Source organism: Molothrus aeneus, unplaced genomic scaffold, assembly GCF_037042795.1.
Source record: "Molothrus aeneus isolate 106 unplaced genomic scaffold, BPBGC_Maene_1.0 scaffold_112, whole genome shotgun sequence".
Lineage (NCBI taxonomy): Eukaryota > Metazoa > Chordata > Aves > Passeriformes > Icteridae > Molothrus > Molothrus aeneus.
Window position 1 is genome coordinate 90,315 of NW_027098775.1, and position 16,562 is coordinate 106,876.

Sequence of the window (16,562 nt, forward strand, 5' to 3'; positions counted from 1 at the left end):
AAATAAAAGATGGGTTGTGGACGAGCTAAAGTACTCATCTTAGGATCATCTGCACATTGTGCAAGTCAAAAGGAAAATCATTAACAGTGGTTTTATACTCTGCTGAGAGATTTTCATCAACCAGAAAGAGTAAGAAGAGTTTTTTACAGAAATACTGAGCACAGTGGTCAGCCTGGAGAACAGAAGGCTTCAGGGAGACCTTAGAGCAACCTTCCAGTACCTAAAGAGGGCTAAAGGGAGCTGGAGAGGGACTTTTCACAAGGATGTATAGTGATAGGACAAGAGGGAATGGCATTAAACTGAACAAAGGCAGGGTTAAATTAGATATTTGAAAGAAATTCTTTAAGGGTGGTGAGGCACTGGAAGAGGTTGCCCAGAGAGATAATGAACTCTTTGTCCCTGGAGATGTTTGAGAGCAGGGTGGATGGGTCTTTGAGTAACCTGGTCTAGTGGAAGGGGGTTGGAATGAGATAAGCTTTAATGTGTCTTCTGACCTGTTTACAACACAGGTGTCTGCTAGGGATGGCAGAAAGCCTCCCTTGGAATGGAAAATGCAAACCCCCTCCCTCCCTCCCTCCCTCTGAATTACTATAATTTTGAAATTAAAGGGGCTCTCAGGCAAAGATATGGGAATAGGAATAACAGTTCTTTACTATTATCTATATCAAGGCAAAACAAAACAATAACTGTGGCCTTAACAACAAACAGAACCAGGGAGCCAGTACCAGTCTCCTTGACTGCAGGCACTCTCCCCTTTGTTGTTCACAGCCAGCAGGAATGTGAGAAATAGATACTCACTTTTCATAGTTTAGGAAGGCTTATTAAACCTTATCAAAAGTACCACAGAAGACTGAGTAAAGAAAAAAGGTTACGGTGCTGGGAGCAAAAGATTTTTCCCCGCCATGTGCTCAGCCCCCTCACAATGGAGGTTTTCCCTTTTTAACCCTTTAACACCTGCCAAAGTTCTGTCCATCTACCCCTTCTTTGCTGTCCAGTGGTGGAGATCTCTTCCTCAAATCCTGATTGGAGATCAGGTGTCCCATAGTGATGACAAGCCAGCCCTCCCAGATGTCCCAACTCCAGCTGCCCCCTGATAAGGGGGTACAGCAGAACTATAAATCTATCAAACTTTTCTTAGCCTATGTACATGCTAGTTGTCCATTAATTGTGAGAGCAAATCATTGCATTACTCATCTATCACAGGAATGAGCAGAAATCTTGGGCTGGTGGGCGAGGAGGATCAGCAGTTTGGCGGAAGGTGGAACTGCAGGGACATGTGGGCCAGGCTCAGGGAGCGGCTGCGGCGTGCAGAAATCCACAGCAGTGCCCAACAAACAGCAGGCAGTCCTGGTTTAGGGCAAATCTGGGAGAAAACCTCCAGAAGGGGCCCCTCCAGAAAGCAAACCCACATGTGCCCTCCCCCCAGCCGGGTCGGGAAGGATTCCTCAGAGAGAAGTGGAAAGAACCTGTTTATTTAACAGGCACAGCACCCCCAGCACACAAAATGAACAATACCAGGTGACACCACTCTGTCACCACTCTGACAAAGATGACAACTTCAGAAAGTCTCTCTTGGGGGTGGTTGCTCTGTTATCAGTCCCTCCTGTGCTGGGGCAGCTGCTGCAGCCACAAGATGCAAACTCTCGGTGTTTCCCAGGTCCCAGTCCGGAGCAGGTTCAAATAGGCCCAAAAAAGGGAAAGGAGAAACAGTCCAGGGAAAAATTCGGATGGCTTAGCTAAGCTAACTGAGCAGAAGCAAAAAGCAAGAGCTAAGCAGAAGTAAGAGCAAGAGCAAAGTGAAAAGCCAAGCAAAAAGCAAAAGCAGCACCATGCACTGCCCTGTCTGTGTGTCTCACCAGCCATAGGGGAGTGGCTGATAGCAAAACCAAAACAAAACATTCGCTCTTCAGAGCCAGCCTTGAAGGCACAGAACATGATATCCAGCATGAACAGAACACAGGAATGGGGATACAGCATCACAACATCACCCTAGGACAAGGGACAGCGGGACAGCAGTGGCCCAGCTCCGAGCAGGGCGGGGAGAGGCGAGGTTTGGCATTCCTGGGGCACACGAGGTTCGGCATTCCCGGGGCACACGAGGTTCGGCATGCCTGGGGCACACGAGGTTCGGCATTCCCGGGGCACATGAGGTTCGGCATTCCCGGGGCACACGAGGTTCGGCATGCCTGGGGCACACGAGGTTCGGCATTCCCGGGGCACACGAGGTTCAGGATTCCCGGGGCACACGAGGTTCGGCATTCCCGGGGCACACGAGGTTCAGGATTCCCGGGGCACACGAGGTTCGGCATTCCCGGGGCACACGAGGTTCGGCATTCCCGGGGCACACGAGGTTTGGCATTCCTGGGGCACACCAGCAGATGGTGATCGGTCCCTCAGAGCTGAGCTCAGCAGTGCTGGTGAGTTCTCCTCGCAGTTAGCAATAGCCTGGCCATCCTCTCCTGATGCCAAAGAGCAAGACAAGAGCTGCCCCCAAGCCTGTCTCTTTTCACCTGCCCCCATTCTCGTGTGTGAAAAACACCAATCACTTGTTTTTAAAATTTTAAAAGTTTAATAGTAATAAAATGGTTATAAAAATAGCAATATAATTAGAGTAATAATAATTTGGACAATTTGAATTAGGACAATAAGAGACAGAAAGGACAAAGAGTTACGGACAGTCAAGGTACTTTTTCTAGGCAAAATAAGCCTGAAAATGGACCCATGTCAACAGAGGATTAACCCTTAAAAGCAACAGCCTGTTGCATATTCATACACCTCATCCATGATGCATAAATTCCATTCAAACACAGGATTCTGTCTGGGCAGTGTCAGCTTCTTCCTCTGAATCCTGACGGCATCATCCTGCCCGAGTGAGGCAGGAAGAATTTCGTTTCTCCTGATAATGGAGCAATAAATTCTCTTTCTCTGAAAGATTCAGGTGCCCTGTGGCTGCAATCTCACTGCCAGTCCTCTGTTTAAAAAAAGTATCTTACATAGCATAGATTCTATTTTAACAATATGTTATAACCTAAAACTATATTTAACACAGTACTTAAGAGAATTAATACAGCATCACTTTCTAACATAAGACATATAATATTCTTTTTAATATTTGCAAAAAGCCAATCATAAAATAGGCATTTTTCACATCGTGGTGTCTCTGCCTGCCCCCCAGAGAAACTCCCCAAAACCAAAGGAGTTCCTCTCCAGCACCCAGCCATCAGTGCTTCTTGGGGAAGCTTGGCTTCAGCAACTCAGTGGGAAGAAATTCCACAAGTAACAAGGAAAGAACAGAAGAAACCCAACCCCCAGCACAACCCAAGCCATTCTATGATCCTGTGATTTAGGTACTGCCCAATAACGCACACCATCATCATCAGCTGAGAGAGATGGGAGGAACAGGTCCTGTTTGTACCATCACAAAGGAAGTAGTGAACAACTCTGACAACAGATAAAGAAGGCACATATTGTGAAATACACAGCTTACTGTTGTATGAAATACTGTTGTATGACACAAGATTAGATGCCCCTATCCTTCTAGTAAAAGAATCACTTGGATGTCTGATCTTTTCTGTCTGCTTTGCTGTTTGCTTGCACATCTTACACCAGAGAAAGGTGTGATATTTCAAGGCAAGTCAGCTGCTTTCTGATTCTCTAAATGCTTCATTTTTTTTTTTAGAAAATAGAGATACTGCTACTATAGCATTATCATCAATTTAAAAAAATCATAGTAATTGAAAAAGCTGTGAGAATGGGAGTAAAGGCTAGGATACAGGCACCTACAGGGACACCCCACATATTTATTTCCTGAATCCTACATTTCCTCGTGTTCTGTGAGAGTTAGGAAAATGGGTGCAGCATTCAGGTCTAGCTTATGCTGTGGAATATAGCTAGGGTTGGGATTGGTGGCAGAGTAAATATTTGGAAAGCAAACTTCTTTCTAAATTGTGCAGTACCCTCCTATTTAGAGGAAAGCAATGTCACTGGGCCAAAAGCTGTTGTATTCAGTGTAACAGTCATTATTTGTGGGTTTCAGCACAGGGATTGTCTGTTATATTTTGTATTGTTTTTAAAATTAAGTCTTGGTAGGCCAAAATTGCATTACTCAGGTTAATTGTTGGTTGCCACAAAGCCACTAGATTTTGTGAAGTGATTGTTCCTGAGAATCTGGGCCTCAGATTTTGAAACAGCATTATTAGTTAACAGCTCAGTGGCTGTTTTGTTTCTGGTTTTTTGCTTCCTTTATTATGGGGATTGTTGTGGAAAAGCTTATAACGTTCACACCAGGATAAGCATTAGGATTGGAGTTGATGGAAGAAGTTTTGAAAGCACAGAGGTAGTGTTATAGATGGGTAATGCGATGGCTGGCTCTCCCAATTAAGGGATTAATACTGTGTGCATGTTAAGAGAAGTTTTAGTGGTGTAGAGTTATGTTATTGTGGTATGTTCTCCCCATATGCTCTTTCCCCTCCTCCTTGTATTGCTGTCACTGGATGGCCTGGGTAGCCGGGCATTTGGAGGGGAGGGCAGGCTAGGTACTGGGAGGCACAGCATGGCAACACCTGACCTCCTGTCAAATTGCAGGTGTTGGGAAAATTAATCCACAAACACCAGAGGTTTATGTCCAAAAAGGAGACAGAGTCCTTTTACTTTATTCGAACAAAGGGAGAGGCCACAGGGCATTCCCCTGGGATCTTTCAAATTTTTGGAGGATGCAGCCTCCCTTTTTATCCTAATTTCCTGGCTGCATTTCCCTTTGTTATACATGATCAAATCGGGAGCCAAATGTATAAGAAAATTTAGCAATGATTTATTAGATTGTCAGCAAAACAGAATTTCGATCAGAAAAAAAACCACCTCAGCCAAGGGCAGCGTCAGCCCCGGGACTGGCGCTGGGTGAACCTGGATCCGACCACCAAAATGTCAGAGTCTCCCCTTTGGTTCACACCGGCTGCTTCACGCAGCGAGCTTTTATATGGTTTATTCTGGCTGAGGCAGAAATGACCCAGTGTTCCTTTGTGTCCCTTCACGTGCAGAACTGGGTCCAGACATGTGCAGGGGTAGACAAAGTCCAGTTCCAGGTGTCTGGATGTTGTCAGAGCACTCCGGAGAAGTCGGCACCGGTGCTCAGTGCAGTAGATGCAATCTTGGAGGTGCAGATCTCTCTTGCATTCCAGGGAAGTGGTGCTCAGTGCAGTAGATGCAATCTTGGAGGTGCAGATCTCTCTTGCATTCCAGGGAAGTGGTGCTCAGTGCAGTAGATGCAATCTTGGAGGTGCAGATCTCTCTTGCATTCCAGGGAAGTGGTGCTCAGTGCAGTAGATGCAATCTTGGAGGTGCGGATCTCTCTTGCATTCCAGGCAAGTCCCCGATCACCCCGCTCAGGAAGGTTCCATTCATACGTTAACAGACTCGATATTATCTTAACAGTTGTCCAGAACTAACTGATTAAAAATAAGACTCTGCTCCCGGCTGGGGTGGTCAAAAGACATAGCTTGGATTTTGCAATATTTTATACATTAATAGCATGAATTATCTCTACCATATACAAACCTTCTCCTATTCCCCATTGGCTGAGGTACTTGAGAGGTTCAGACTTCCCGACATGCCTAAAACCGAAGATTTCCCTCTAATGTACAACCCTGCCTTTTAATTTTTAATTCCTATGGAATTTAGGGGGTTTTCTACCCCATTGTTTCTTTCATCTTTCAATGTCTAATTTCATTTCTCAGCAAACCTAAAGTTTATATGTAAAAGCAAATATCTTTTTCCATTCATCAATCAGTGGAATCCTTCCCATTGTTTCTTTTATCTCCCAGTGCTAGTTTTACCTACCAGCAGCCCCACCGCTTGTTTGGAAAGACAAATCTGCTATTCCTCTCACAGAGAAGCAGTTTCCACCTATGGACAGTGAGGAATTGACTGACAGACTTTGGGAGGGCCAGGGTTACCTGATGGAACACCAGTTGCATAAAGGTGGAGCCAGCCACTTTGTGGGGGAGCACGTGGTGGTTTAGTTCCACACTCCCAGTGCTGTGCTTTCTCATTATTCACTTATTTGTTGTATTTGTTAAGGTTTAATAAACCTTTGAAATTGTAAAGTTTGAGTTTATTTCTCACAGGTAATGATAGACCCAGGCATGAATTAATAAGGTGATACTTATCACTGGTTTGGATAGAGGGGGTGCTTAGACATCTGTTTGTGATTAGAGTCATGGCTATGCTGACATGATGAATAAGAAGTAGAAAGCTTTGAGAGAGAAGATTCTATGTAATGGTCAAGGCTTTAATTTTTGAGAGTAATGCTAGTATTTATACCTAATGCATATTTTCTCTCTAGTGTTGAGATGCATCCTGTCCATTACTGGATTTAGAGTTAGGTTTAGAGATGGAAGTCTTGTAGAGATGAGTTGATGGTTTTGATTTTATTCACTGCCTGGCTTCAGCCTCTGGTTTGCCCACTCTTCTTACATGTAGCTCTAGGCTTCCTTTCTAAAGATATTATTTTGGTTTCCTCAAAAGAGGCCCCTGTGCACAGCTGACAGAGCTGCCCAGCTAATTACAGGTGGTTCAAACCACATCTCCCCTCCATCAGGCAGTTGTGTCCTGTTCTCTGAGCCACCTAACACCACTGAACACCTTTATGCACATCCATGGGTATGCAGTGCACATCTTTGTCCTCACACTCTGGACAGACCTCCCTGCTATCTGTGCTCATGAATTTAGCACCTCACTCTTAGGAAATTCTGTCTTAGCATAGCCTAGGTTTCTCCCAGGGCTTTGTGCTGACCAGGGCCAAGTACTTTGCAGTCTGCTCATTGCTGTGCATGGGTTAGCCCAGAATAATCAGGGGAGCTGGTGCATAACAATTGCCCTGAAGTCTCCAGATGTCAGCTGAAAAAAGCAGTTTTTAGAATTGCTTCCAGAAATCAGAAGATTCTCATAGAGATTCTTACAAGCTATTTAATACCTCATCTATCTTGCTCAGCAGGATATATTCAGGTTCTCTCTATAGTGTGTACCAGAGACTAAATATTTTTAAAACATTTATCAAAAAATTACTGCTATCTCTGAAGGCTTTTTGAAATATACCCTGCCTGAAACTTTGTGTAACATTATTGAAATCAGTGGTGCTAGATTATCTGCAAGGAAGAATTTAGTCTAGATGCTTTCTCTTCAAGATCTTCACTGTAACATATTTTAATTTTGCATATTTCCTTCCTCAACTACATACAATTTATATTCTCAAAGAAAAGAAAGTAATCACACCATCTTTTTCTCATATAAAACTTGCTTGATTTCTTTTTCTTTCTGTTCGTTTTAGCTGCAGAATTCCCTGAAAAGTGATTTGTGCCTTGATCAAGGGCCAGACACAGAGAATATCCCAATCATGTATATCTGCCACGGAATGACACCACAGGTTAGTTTGTCTAATGATCTCTAATTTTGCTGCTGCTGTTAGCAGATTGTGTGGGAGGAACCACCTTGTACCTGTCACTGTTTTCCTGCAACAAACCCTTGGTAAGATGTTTAGTAGCTCTTTTAAATAGAGGCAGCATTATTCCTGCTGTAGATTGAGAAGCAATGGTATAATAATGCTTTGACAAGGAAGTTGATTTATTAATTTTGAAAGAATTTAAGGAATATGAGAGTCAGCACTGACCTAGATTTGCTGATAAAAGCTTTCATTTCTGATCCTTAACTGTGCATATGTCATATGAATGAAGCAATGCATTTTAAAACATTTTGCATGCATGCATAGTATACTCAGAGTTTATTTAGGGATTCTCTGAAGATGCCTGCTTTTTTACTTCATTTACTGTGTCATTTCCATAAATGTGAAATGCAGAGCCACCTTCTTCACACCATACAGCTGTGTCAAATTCCAAACCCTGCTCTTGTGAAAACCCCTCCTATAAATCTCCTTTTTTTCTTTCTCTGCTCTTGTCCTGCTACTGTAATATGTGCCAAAGACTCAAATTACCAAAACCTTTCCATTTTCCTACATAACAGCTGGATTTATTGCCTTGGCAGACAAGAGGGTTAAGACCTGTGTCTCCCCAGCTAAACACATGGGCTTAAGTGAAAGGGTTTTGAGGCAAATCTTGACAGGAAAAATAATGTTGCATGGCCTCAAACATGGTTTTCAAAGACAGATGAGCAGATTACTTAAACTTAAAAGTAATATATGCAAAAATGATGTAAAGGAAATGTGGGAGTGACCAGAGAAACTGAAAAATCCCTCCAGTTTGAATGATTTTTCTACATGACTACGCTTTATATTTGCTTTCTTGGGAGGATCCCATAACACTCCACCCTGTGGAGTAATGGAATGTAGTTGTACCCAGGAGTTGTCAGTTACTGATCTGACTATGCAGCAGACGAATCCTCACAGTATCTCAGGAATAAACAGAGAGCAGCAGGGTGGCCTTGTCCCCTGTGCCTCACAGTGAACTGGGAGCATGGGCTGGGTGAGCTGCAGATTGATTCTCTACTGCCCTGCCCAGCTGCACATGCTGCAGCTCTCTTCTGCACTGGCTTCCTTCACCAAGAGCCTTTCAGATTGATCACTAGTGACATTGTGCTGCAGTAGATTATGGATGATGAAGCCAGAAATATGTGAAAATCCCATCCATCAGCCTCACTCACTGCATGGGCTGTGCCTTATTTGTCACATAATGATGTGGAAGCCACTGTTTGCCTGCAGGAGCTGTGCAAGACAGTCCTCAGTGTTTGCAAAGGAGCTGTGCACTTCACCCCTGGGCCAGAGCCTTTATTCCTCATCTCCTGGCAGGGCACCCTAACTCTTGTGGCACCTCATCTGTGAGAACACACTGCAGGCATGCCTGTAAATTCCAGTTAGAAACTTTAATTATAGTTGAGAGACAAAGAACAAAAGCAAAAGTCACTTCAATTAGCACAGTTCAGTATTCACCAGATAAAGAACTACCTTTGAATGTCAGCTCAAGTTCTGTACAAATGAGATAGCAGCACACAAATGACCGAGGAGAAAGAGACAAGGGGAACTTTTCTAGAGCACACTCTGCTCCTTCATAATTAAAATGCCGTGTCTCCTCCCCATTACTACGTATTTCATTTTGTAACTACTGTTAACAACAACATCCAGAAGAGCCCATACTTGAGTAAGATCCCAGTAATGACTGAGAACTTTTTCAAAAGAGAATTAGACTTTTTCTGTGTTAGGGATTATGGTATTAAGAGGGAAAGAACTAACATCACTCAGCATACTCCTATGAGATTTCCACTGCAATGTTGCATCTCTTGCTTAGGCTGAGCTGCAGCCCAGCCATGTACTTTTTCTATTATATGTTGGAAATATTTGTATAAATATTCCTTTTAATCTTAGTGATCTTGCCAATAGCACAAAAGATACTGGTAAGATGTTCATTTTATTCTAGTAGTGGGAAATGCTGTTATTTTTCCTACCTGGCAGTCCTTACAAAAACAGATTAGTGCCCTGATTCAGGACTGGCTGTTTGAGTGTTTGGGTGATGCTGTTCTTAGCTCAGATGCAAAGTTTTTCTGTTGTAGCTATTCCATTTACAGTTTTATTGCTGCCACCACTTGGCACACTTGCATCTAGATGGGCAAGAATATATCTGACTGCCAGGAACCACGCCCTCATATGCATGAAAGTTGCTATTATTGGTTACTACTACAGCCTCTCTTCTAACTTGGATAACTTCTTTTTTTTCCTCCACTAACTGCTTTCAGATGTTTTTGAATTCTCATCTTTTTGCATGAGAAGTGGCTTAGATAAGGTGTTTGACATCAAGGAATTGTTTTACAATCATAGGTACTGTTTCCTTTTAATATGCTTTATATAGGAAAGAAATCATCAAAGTCAGTAAAAAGGGAACTGCATACCTGATATTAAAATTCCATGCTTGTTCTTTTTTTCTAGACAGTATCAAAACATCACGTATAGCTTCATAATTAAAAGCAGTAGAAAATATCCTAAAATATTGCAATTAAATGATCAGCAGTGTATTTTCCTGTGGTGTTTCTGTTTCGTTTTAAATAGAATCAGGATTAGTGATGCTAAGACTTCTGTGATTCAGATTTCCAAACCTTTCCACAGTCCACTCTGTGTCTACTGTCAGTAGCATTGGCATATTCACAGTTCATTCCTGCAAGTATCTTGGAATGCTTTATAACTGTGTTTACTTCATACTTCTATTCTACAGATAAACTGATGCAAATCTTATGTGTGGTTAAGTACTAAGATGGAATAGAAAATCAAAATATAATCTGTCCATTTCTGTATCCTCTGATACTGCTAATGTGAAAGAATTCCTCACAGCAGGGTGTTTGGCTTGGCCTGAAAAGACAGAAGGTATTTGAAACACTCCAGTCTGTGCTTAGGTGTGTTTCCTACCCTCCCTTTGTGTTCAGAGGTGCCTTCTGTGGCAGCTGTATTTGGTCCCGGTCCCCAGGAGCCTGGACACTTCGGGAGTTACGGTACCATTCACTGAGGGGAGCACCTTGAATGCTTGACTGGTGGAAAAAACAAAAAGGGTCATGATCCTGCAATGCACTCACATGAATTGAAGGGAAGAATTGCTATTCCTTTACATTTGGTGAGAATGAATTCATTACAAAATGCTGCCCAGATAATTAGAGTTTCTGTTGAGAGGATCCTTGTCCAAGTGGTGCCATCTGAACATGGCTAAGTAGCTCATCCTCCCAGTTCTTTTGCTGAAGAATATTTCTCCCTAAGCATCACATCTTTCCATTCCTGCCTTTGGACAGTCTCTGCCCAAACCAGCACTGTAATTTCTGCTCCATCTGTACAGCTGCACAGAGTGTTGGCATAACTCCCCAACTCATCTGCAGGAACATCACCATCACACCTCCAGCCACCACAGTGCCAGGAGGCAGCTGTTAGATGTGCACAGACCAAGGTCATCAGGTGGTTTAGGTACCTCTGATGTGCTGCTGGCCACTGTAAGGTATAGTAGAGGAAATGTACTTGAATATCTGTATAGAGGCTTTGCCCCAGAGGTCCCTGTTGTCCTTGATGGGCTGCAGCTGCCATGTCCTTAACTGGGCTGCAGCTGTGACCAATGAAGAGAACTGGGATAAAAGGGGGTGGGTTGGCCAGTCAGGGAGAGCCTTGGAGGAGCCCTGAACTGGGAGAGAACAACAGGCAGCAGAAGGAGTCAGTGAAGATCTGCAGCCATGAGAACACACCAAGGAGGTATGGACTTCAGAAGTCTGATGATATCATTATGGGACTCTAGAGAAATAATAGAACAACAACAGTCAGGGGCTTCCAGTGGCTGTGTCAGCCTGCCACATCAAGCCTCTCCTGTAGTGCAGTTGCTTGGCACAGCTGGACACAACCTGGCTTCTGCAACTGTTGAAACATCCAAAAAAGTAAATGCAACATGGTAAAGTATCTAACTACAGGAGTTAAACCAGGCTCCTAATACACTGTTTAGTGAGGGTAGAAATCATGTTGCTCTAATCACATAAGATCAGCTCAGAGGGAAAACACAGCATCTTCCCATCAGAGTGATGATTGAGGGAATCAGGAAAACTGGGAGATGGGGTGGCAGTGAGAGGAGATAAATGTGAAGGCAGAAGAACACTTTGGGCAAAACAGTAACTAAAACCAAGTTCTGTGAGTCTCTGGGGGTTTTGCTGAGTTTTTTGGGTTTTTTTTTATGTGGTTCATATAGAAGAGGATAAAGGTAGTGGTTTAATTCCTGAACTTGTTAAAGTAAAGCAACAATTCAGTCCTACATTTAGGTCTTAGAAGATGTATTTCCTGCTGTGTCCCTGTTCTGCATGGAAAAGATGGTTGTTGTAGTTGCAGTAAGTACATGCCCCAGGAATAAGAGCAGTTGTCTGTGATACGCTGTATCTGTTCACTCATCCATTCTTCTAAGTAAGAAGGAAATGCTCATCTTAGAGAATGGGTAAGAGCTCTTTTATGATAGCAGATCTATTTAATATTTTACAGTAGAGGTACTGGTGCAATTTTCCATATATTAGAAGATGTGCTGAAAAGATAGAGAGGCATAAGTTGACCTTTAATGGGAGGAAAAATTTCAAATGCTGATCAGAAGCAATATCAGAAGGGTACTCAGAAGATGCTATCAAAGACATTCAGTTCCTCAGCTTTTGCCGAGTAAAGCAGGATTTCCATAGAGATAATAGAAACTTCAACTGGCAAAAAAATCTGATGGAATTTACCTGGACTTGATAAACTCAGCTTTCATCACATTACTGCAGAAAAGAATAAGGCATTGTGTCAGCAAAAAAATAGTAGTGAGGGAGCTTGTGGAGTGCTCAGAGCACCACCCTGGGACGACAGGGGATGCTCCTGTGGAGAGACAGTGGGATTATTCAATTAATCAATTAATAGATCTGTTCCCCTCTGTTGGACCACATGGCTTACACTGGGGACTTTCTCACTGCGTGATGTCTTTGGGAGGATTTTTATTTCTTGCTTTTAAGAAAAACTGGTTAGTTGATGATGCTGTAGTGTCGTGAGCCACCGGCCCATTGGCGGCCGAGCGAGAGGCAGCGGTGCCACGACCTTCCAGGACAATCCAGCAACGGAGCCGCTCGCTCGGGGGCACAGGAACACACACACACCAGCACTGGCACAGCATCACAGGCACACACCAGCACTCACACACCATTACAGGCACAGGCACACCCCATCACTGCAGCACACACACCCCATCACTGCAGCATACACACACCATCACTGCAGCACACACCAGCACAGGCACACACCATCACTGCAGCACTCACACTATCACAGGCACACACCAACACTCACACACACACACACACCCCATCACTGCAGCACACACACCATCACTGTAGCACTCACACTATCACAGGCACACACCATCACTGCAGCACTCACACTATCACAGGCACACACCATCACTGCAGCACACACACACCATCACTGCAGCACACACACCATCACAGGCACAGGCACACACCATCACTCTCACACACTATCACTCTCACACACACCATCACTCACACACACACACACACACACACCCCATCACTGCAGCACACACACCATCACAGGCACACACCATCACTCTCACACACTATCACTCACACACCCTATCACTCACACACCCCCACTCCAGCACATGCTTCCAGCAGCTCTTGTAGGATCAGTAATGGCAAAGAAGTGGGAAGGCTCTTTTGAGTTTTGAGGAGCTTTATTCCAGCCATGCACGGACGGGGCCAGGCACAAAAACAAAAGGACAGCGCGGGCTCCAGGGTTGCAAATGGGGGCCGCGGCGGAGCACAGCATCAGGGCCAATGGGCTGAGGGCTCAGGGCACTACAGGGGCGGGACAAGGGGTGGCAGCCAATAGGGTAAAGGGGCGGGACACTGCAGCAGAAGGGGCCAATGGGTAAGCAGGGACGGCAGAACATTCTAGGGCAAATGCATATAAGGAAAAAGGGGCGTAGAGGCCAGCGGGCCAACCAGGGAGGCAGAACTGGGGTACATTTGCATATACAACAAAGCATCCTGGGAGAGGCTCTGCTCAGTTGCCTTGAACAGGGGAGATTTTTCCAATTTGGGGTCTGTCCTTCCAAGGAACCGTCACGGACCCTTTGTGTGTAGGGCCACCGGTCTCCACAACGTACGTAACAGAAGGTTCCTCACAGATTTTATTTTAATAATTTATAAAGTGTTTTCACTTTGTGTTTTGTGTGTCATGTTATCATTACCTTGCCTGTTTTCTGTATTGCTTAGGTGTTGCATTTGCCTTTCAGCCTTTGGGTTATTCTCTTCATCTTGAATTCTGTTGCCTTTCTGTATGACTAAATCCATCTTTATCATCTTTCTTGGATGTCTTGTCCACAGTTGCTATGTCTGTTATTGGTATGGAAGGAGAGGAGCATATATCTGCTGTCTTTATAGTTTGACCAGAAGCAATTTATTCAGCATTTTGTTAAATAGGTGAGGCTGGTGCAGGAAGAAGGCAAATAGAATATAAAACTGACTTCCAGGCTATGTAATGCCCTCTTTTGATAGGTTTTTTGAATTTTATATTATTCAAATAATTATTATTGAGCTTCTCATGGTCACTGTAAGAGCTTTCTTCCCTAGTTTACATTTTAAGGCAATTTGCCCAGAATATCTGTAATAAAAAAACTCCTGCATTGAAAATGTAATTGAAACAAACTGTTGAGAGCAACTGCAGTGCCTAAGAATTTAAAATTATCAGAGCATTTCAAGCTCTCTTGTACTTTTTTAATTTAGAAGAGATTAGAGTTGTTGCCCTGAATATTATACAGCAGTTTAGAACTGTTCTCATCTAGGAAATAAAAATGCACGTACATTTCCAGGCTTTTTCTTTTTTTTCTTATGCTATGCTATAACAAGTGATTTTTTTGTAAGGCTAGTTTTGGTCAAATTGATCTCAACAGGTTAAAATATCGTAAAATGTGGAGGTGAAATATTGATGGGCTGCTAGATGGGAAGCCTGATGCTAGATTTTGGATTTGGATTGAGAGCTGTGGGCTGGTGCTGAAGGGCTTTGAAGCCCACATCCCCAAATACTCAAGGTGTCATGGTTTTGGGGCTGCTGCCACTTTGTGCAGTGCTTGGTTGCTGCCCTGATCTTGGGGCCCAGAGCTGCCCCCTCCGAGCTCTCCCTCAGCCTCTTTGCAAATGAGCATTTCTTGTATGAGATGATGTAATACAACCATAAAGGAAGGGAAGGGCTTTCCTTTGCTAATTGGGAAATGGTTTTATTTCACACTCTTGGAGAAACAGAGCAGCTGTTTTGGGTACCTGCAGTCCAGTCTCATCATCTAATACTGTGGGAGCATTTCACATTTTGTGAGTGTGTTAATTTGAAATAGGTCAGAGTTAGATATTATGTAGCTATTACTAGAGTTATCCATATTTTAAAGATGTCTCTTCTCATTGCAAATTGGCACTTCAATCAGGAGTTTTTAAAACCAATTGTCGCTTACAGTCCAAATTCAGCATAAAACTAACAGTTGTTGGAGTACGTGTAGAGCGCTTGGAGATGGATGATGTAGTAATTGTGGGATGGCTGTCAATTTAAACGTGCTTTTGATTAATATTACACTGTCTCCTGTCGCTTCATCAGACAGAAATTCTGAAGGTCAGATTTTTGTTTCTCAAATTCTTAACACTATGTTATTAACTATTAGAGAAGGTAGTTAATACAATAGATGGAAAATTCACTTTATAGTTACTTTAGTTTTATTGATAACTTTATTATGTCAGTCCATTAATTGAAGTCATCCACTGGCTCATTTAAAATTCATGGCCCAAATTCAGTTCCCATGAAAGCACATTTAACTCCCTCTGTAATTACATGAGCCATATTACTTCCATAGCCTTCATTCAGATTCTGATCAGCAATTCAGCTTCAGCTTGGGTTCTCCCTGAGATTGTTCTGCACTTACAGAGTGTGGTTATTTGCAGAAATTTTATGGAATGATTGTATCCACAGTGTGTTTCTGTGAATAGGGGATTTTTTTTTTGTCCTGCTGGTTAACCAGCATTTGTCCAATTGGGAAGCACAGAGAATGTCAGAAATTATTTGTTCACATAAAATGTTGATTGAATCTTTATGAGTAACTCTGAAAAAAGAAATCTTGCATTGATTTGGAAGCCAAGGAAGGAGCTGTGTTTGTCAGATAATTTATTTGAAATCAGCAATCAAACTAGCTCTTAGCAAGATTTGAGTTCAGTCTAAACCTGAATACATTTACAGAGTGGATGCATTTTTCCCCAAGAAAATATGGGATAGTAGAGATTTTAATCTAGGGCAGTTTCAAGAGCCAATGGCTAGAAATTAAAGCCAGTTGGATGCCCATTAGGAATGTGGTGCATGTTCTGTCAGAGCAGGTCAGTGGCCATCACAGGAAGTAATTGTTGGCATCATCCAAGCTGACACAACTCTGTAAACTGTAATTTAATACAATACAAATCATTGCACTTAGAGGTAAGCACATGGAAATATGGAGGTTGTGGCATATGGGGGGGCAGAGTGAAAAACTGATTATTCTTTTTGGCTCATGAATCCTCTGACATGTAGGATGTAGCCTGTCACCTCAGCTTCCCTAGTGGCAATTGCAGCTCGGGCTTCTTGGCATTCCAGTTCAGTGAGAGGGTTCAGAAATAACGCTTGCTTGTTACAGTGGATGAATCATGGTGTGCCTTTAAAGAAATTGGGGGGTAGGGGTTTAATGTGTTTTTCTGTATAGCTTTAAAAATAGTTGTTGAATTTCTTGAATTAATTTTCCTTTTCTTTTTTTTGTTTTATTTCTCCTAAAGTGTGATTGCACAAATTATACAGCAATAGCTGTGTTATGCCAGGCCTGTCTGCTCAGCTGGCTGTCCACAAAGGCTCAAAGCAATCAAGTGGAAAAGCTGAGAAAAGCATTTAAGTAATTCTGATGTTACTACAGAATTAACTTTGGGGGGTTTTGGCTGGGAACTGCACTGATTGTGGACATTGGAGCTTTGTTGCTCTTGCTGTATTAAAGACGTAGTGATTTGTTCAG

General features: G+C 43.0%; 1 protein-coding gene across 1 annotated transcript in view; it reads left to right on the forward strand.

Annotated features, from left to right (window-relative positions):
* LOC136569556 (polypeptide N-acetylgalactosaminyltransferase 18-like) overlaps positions 1-16,562 on the forward strand; it is a 104,150-nt gene that overhangs the window by 34,724 nt on the left and 52,864 nt on the right. Inside the window, exon 11 of the mRNA XM_066569938.1 lies at positions 7,325-7,420. Coding sequence (XP_066426035.1) covers positions 7,325-7,420 — 96 coding nt within the window. The remainder of the gene's footprint in view (positions 1-7,324; positions 7,421-16,562) is intronic.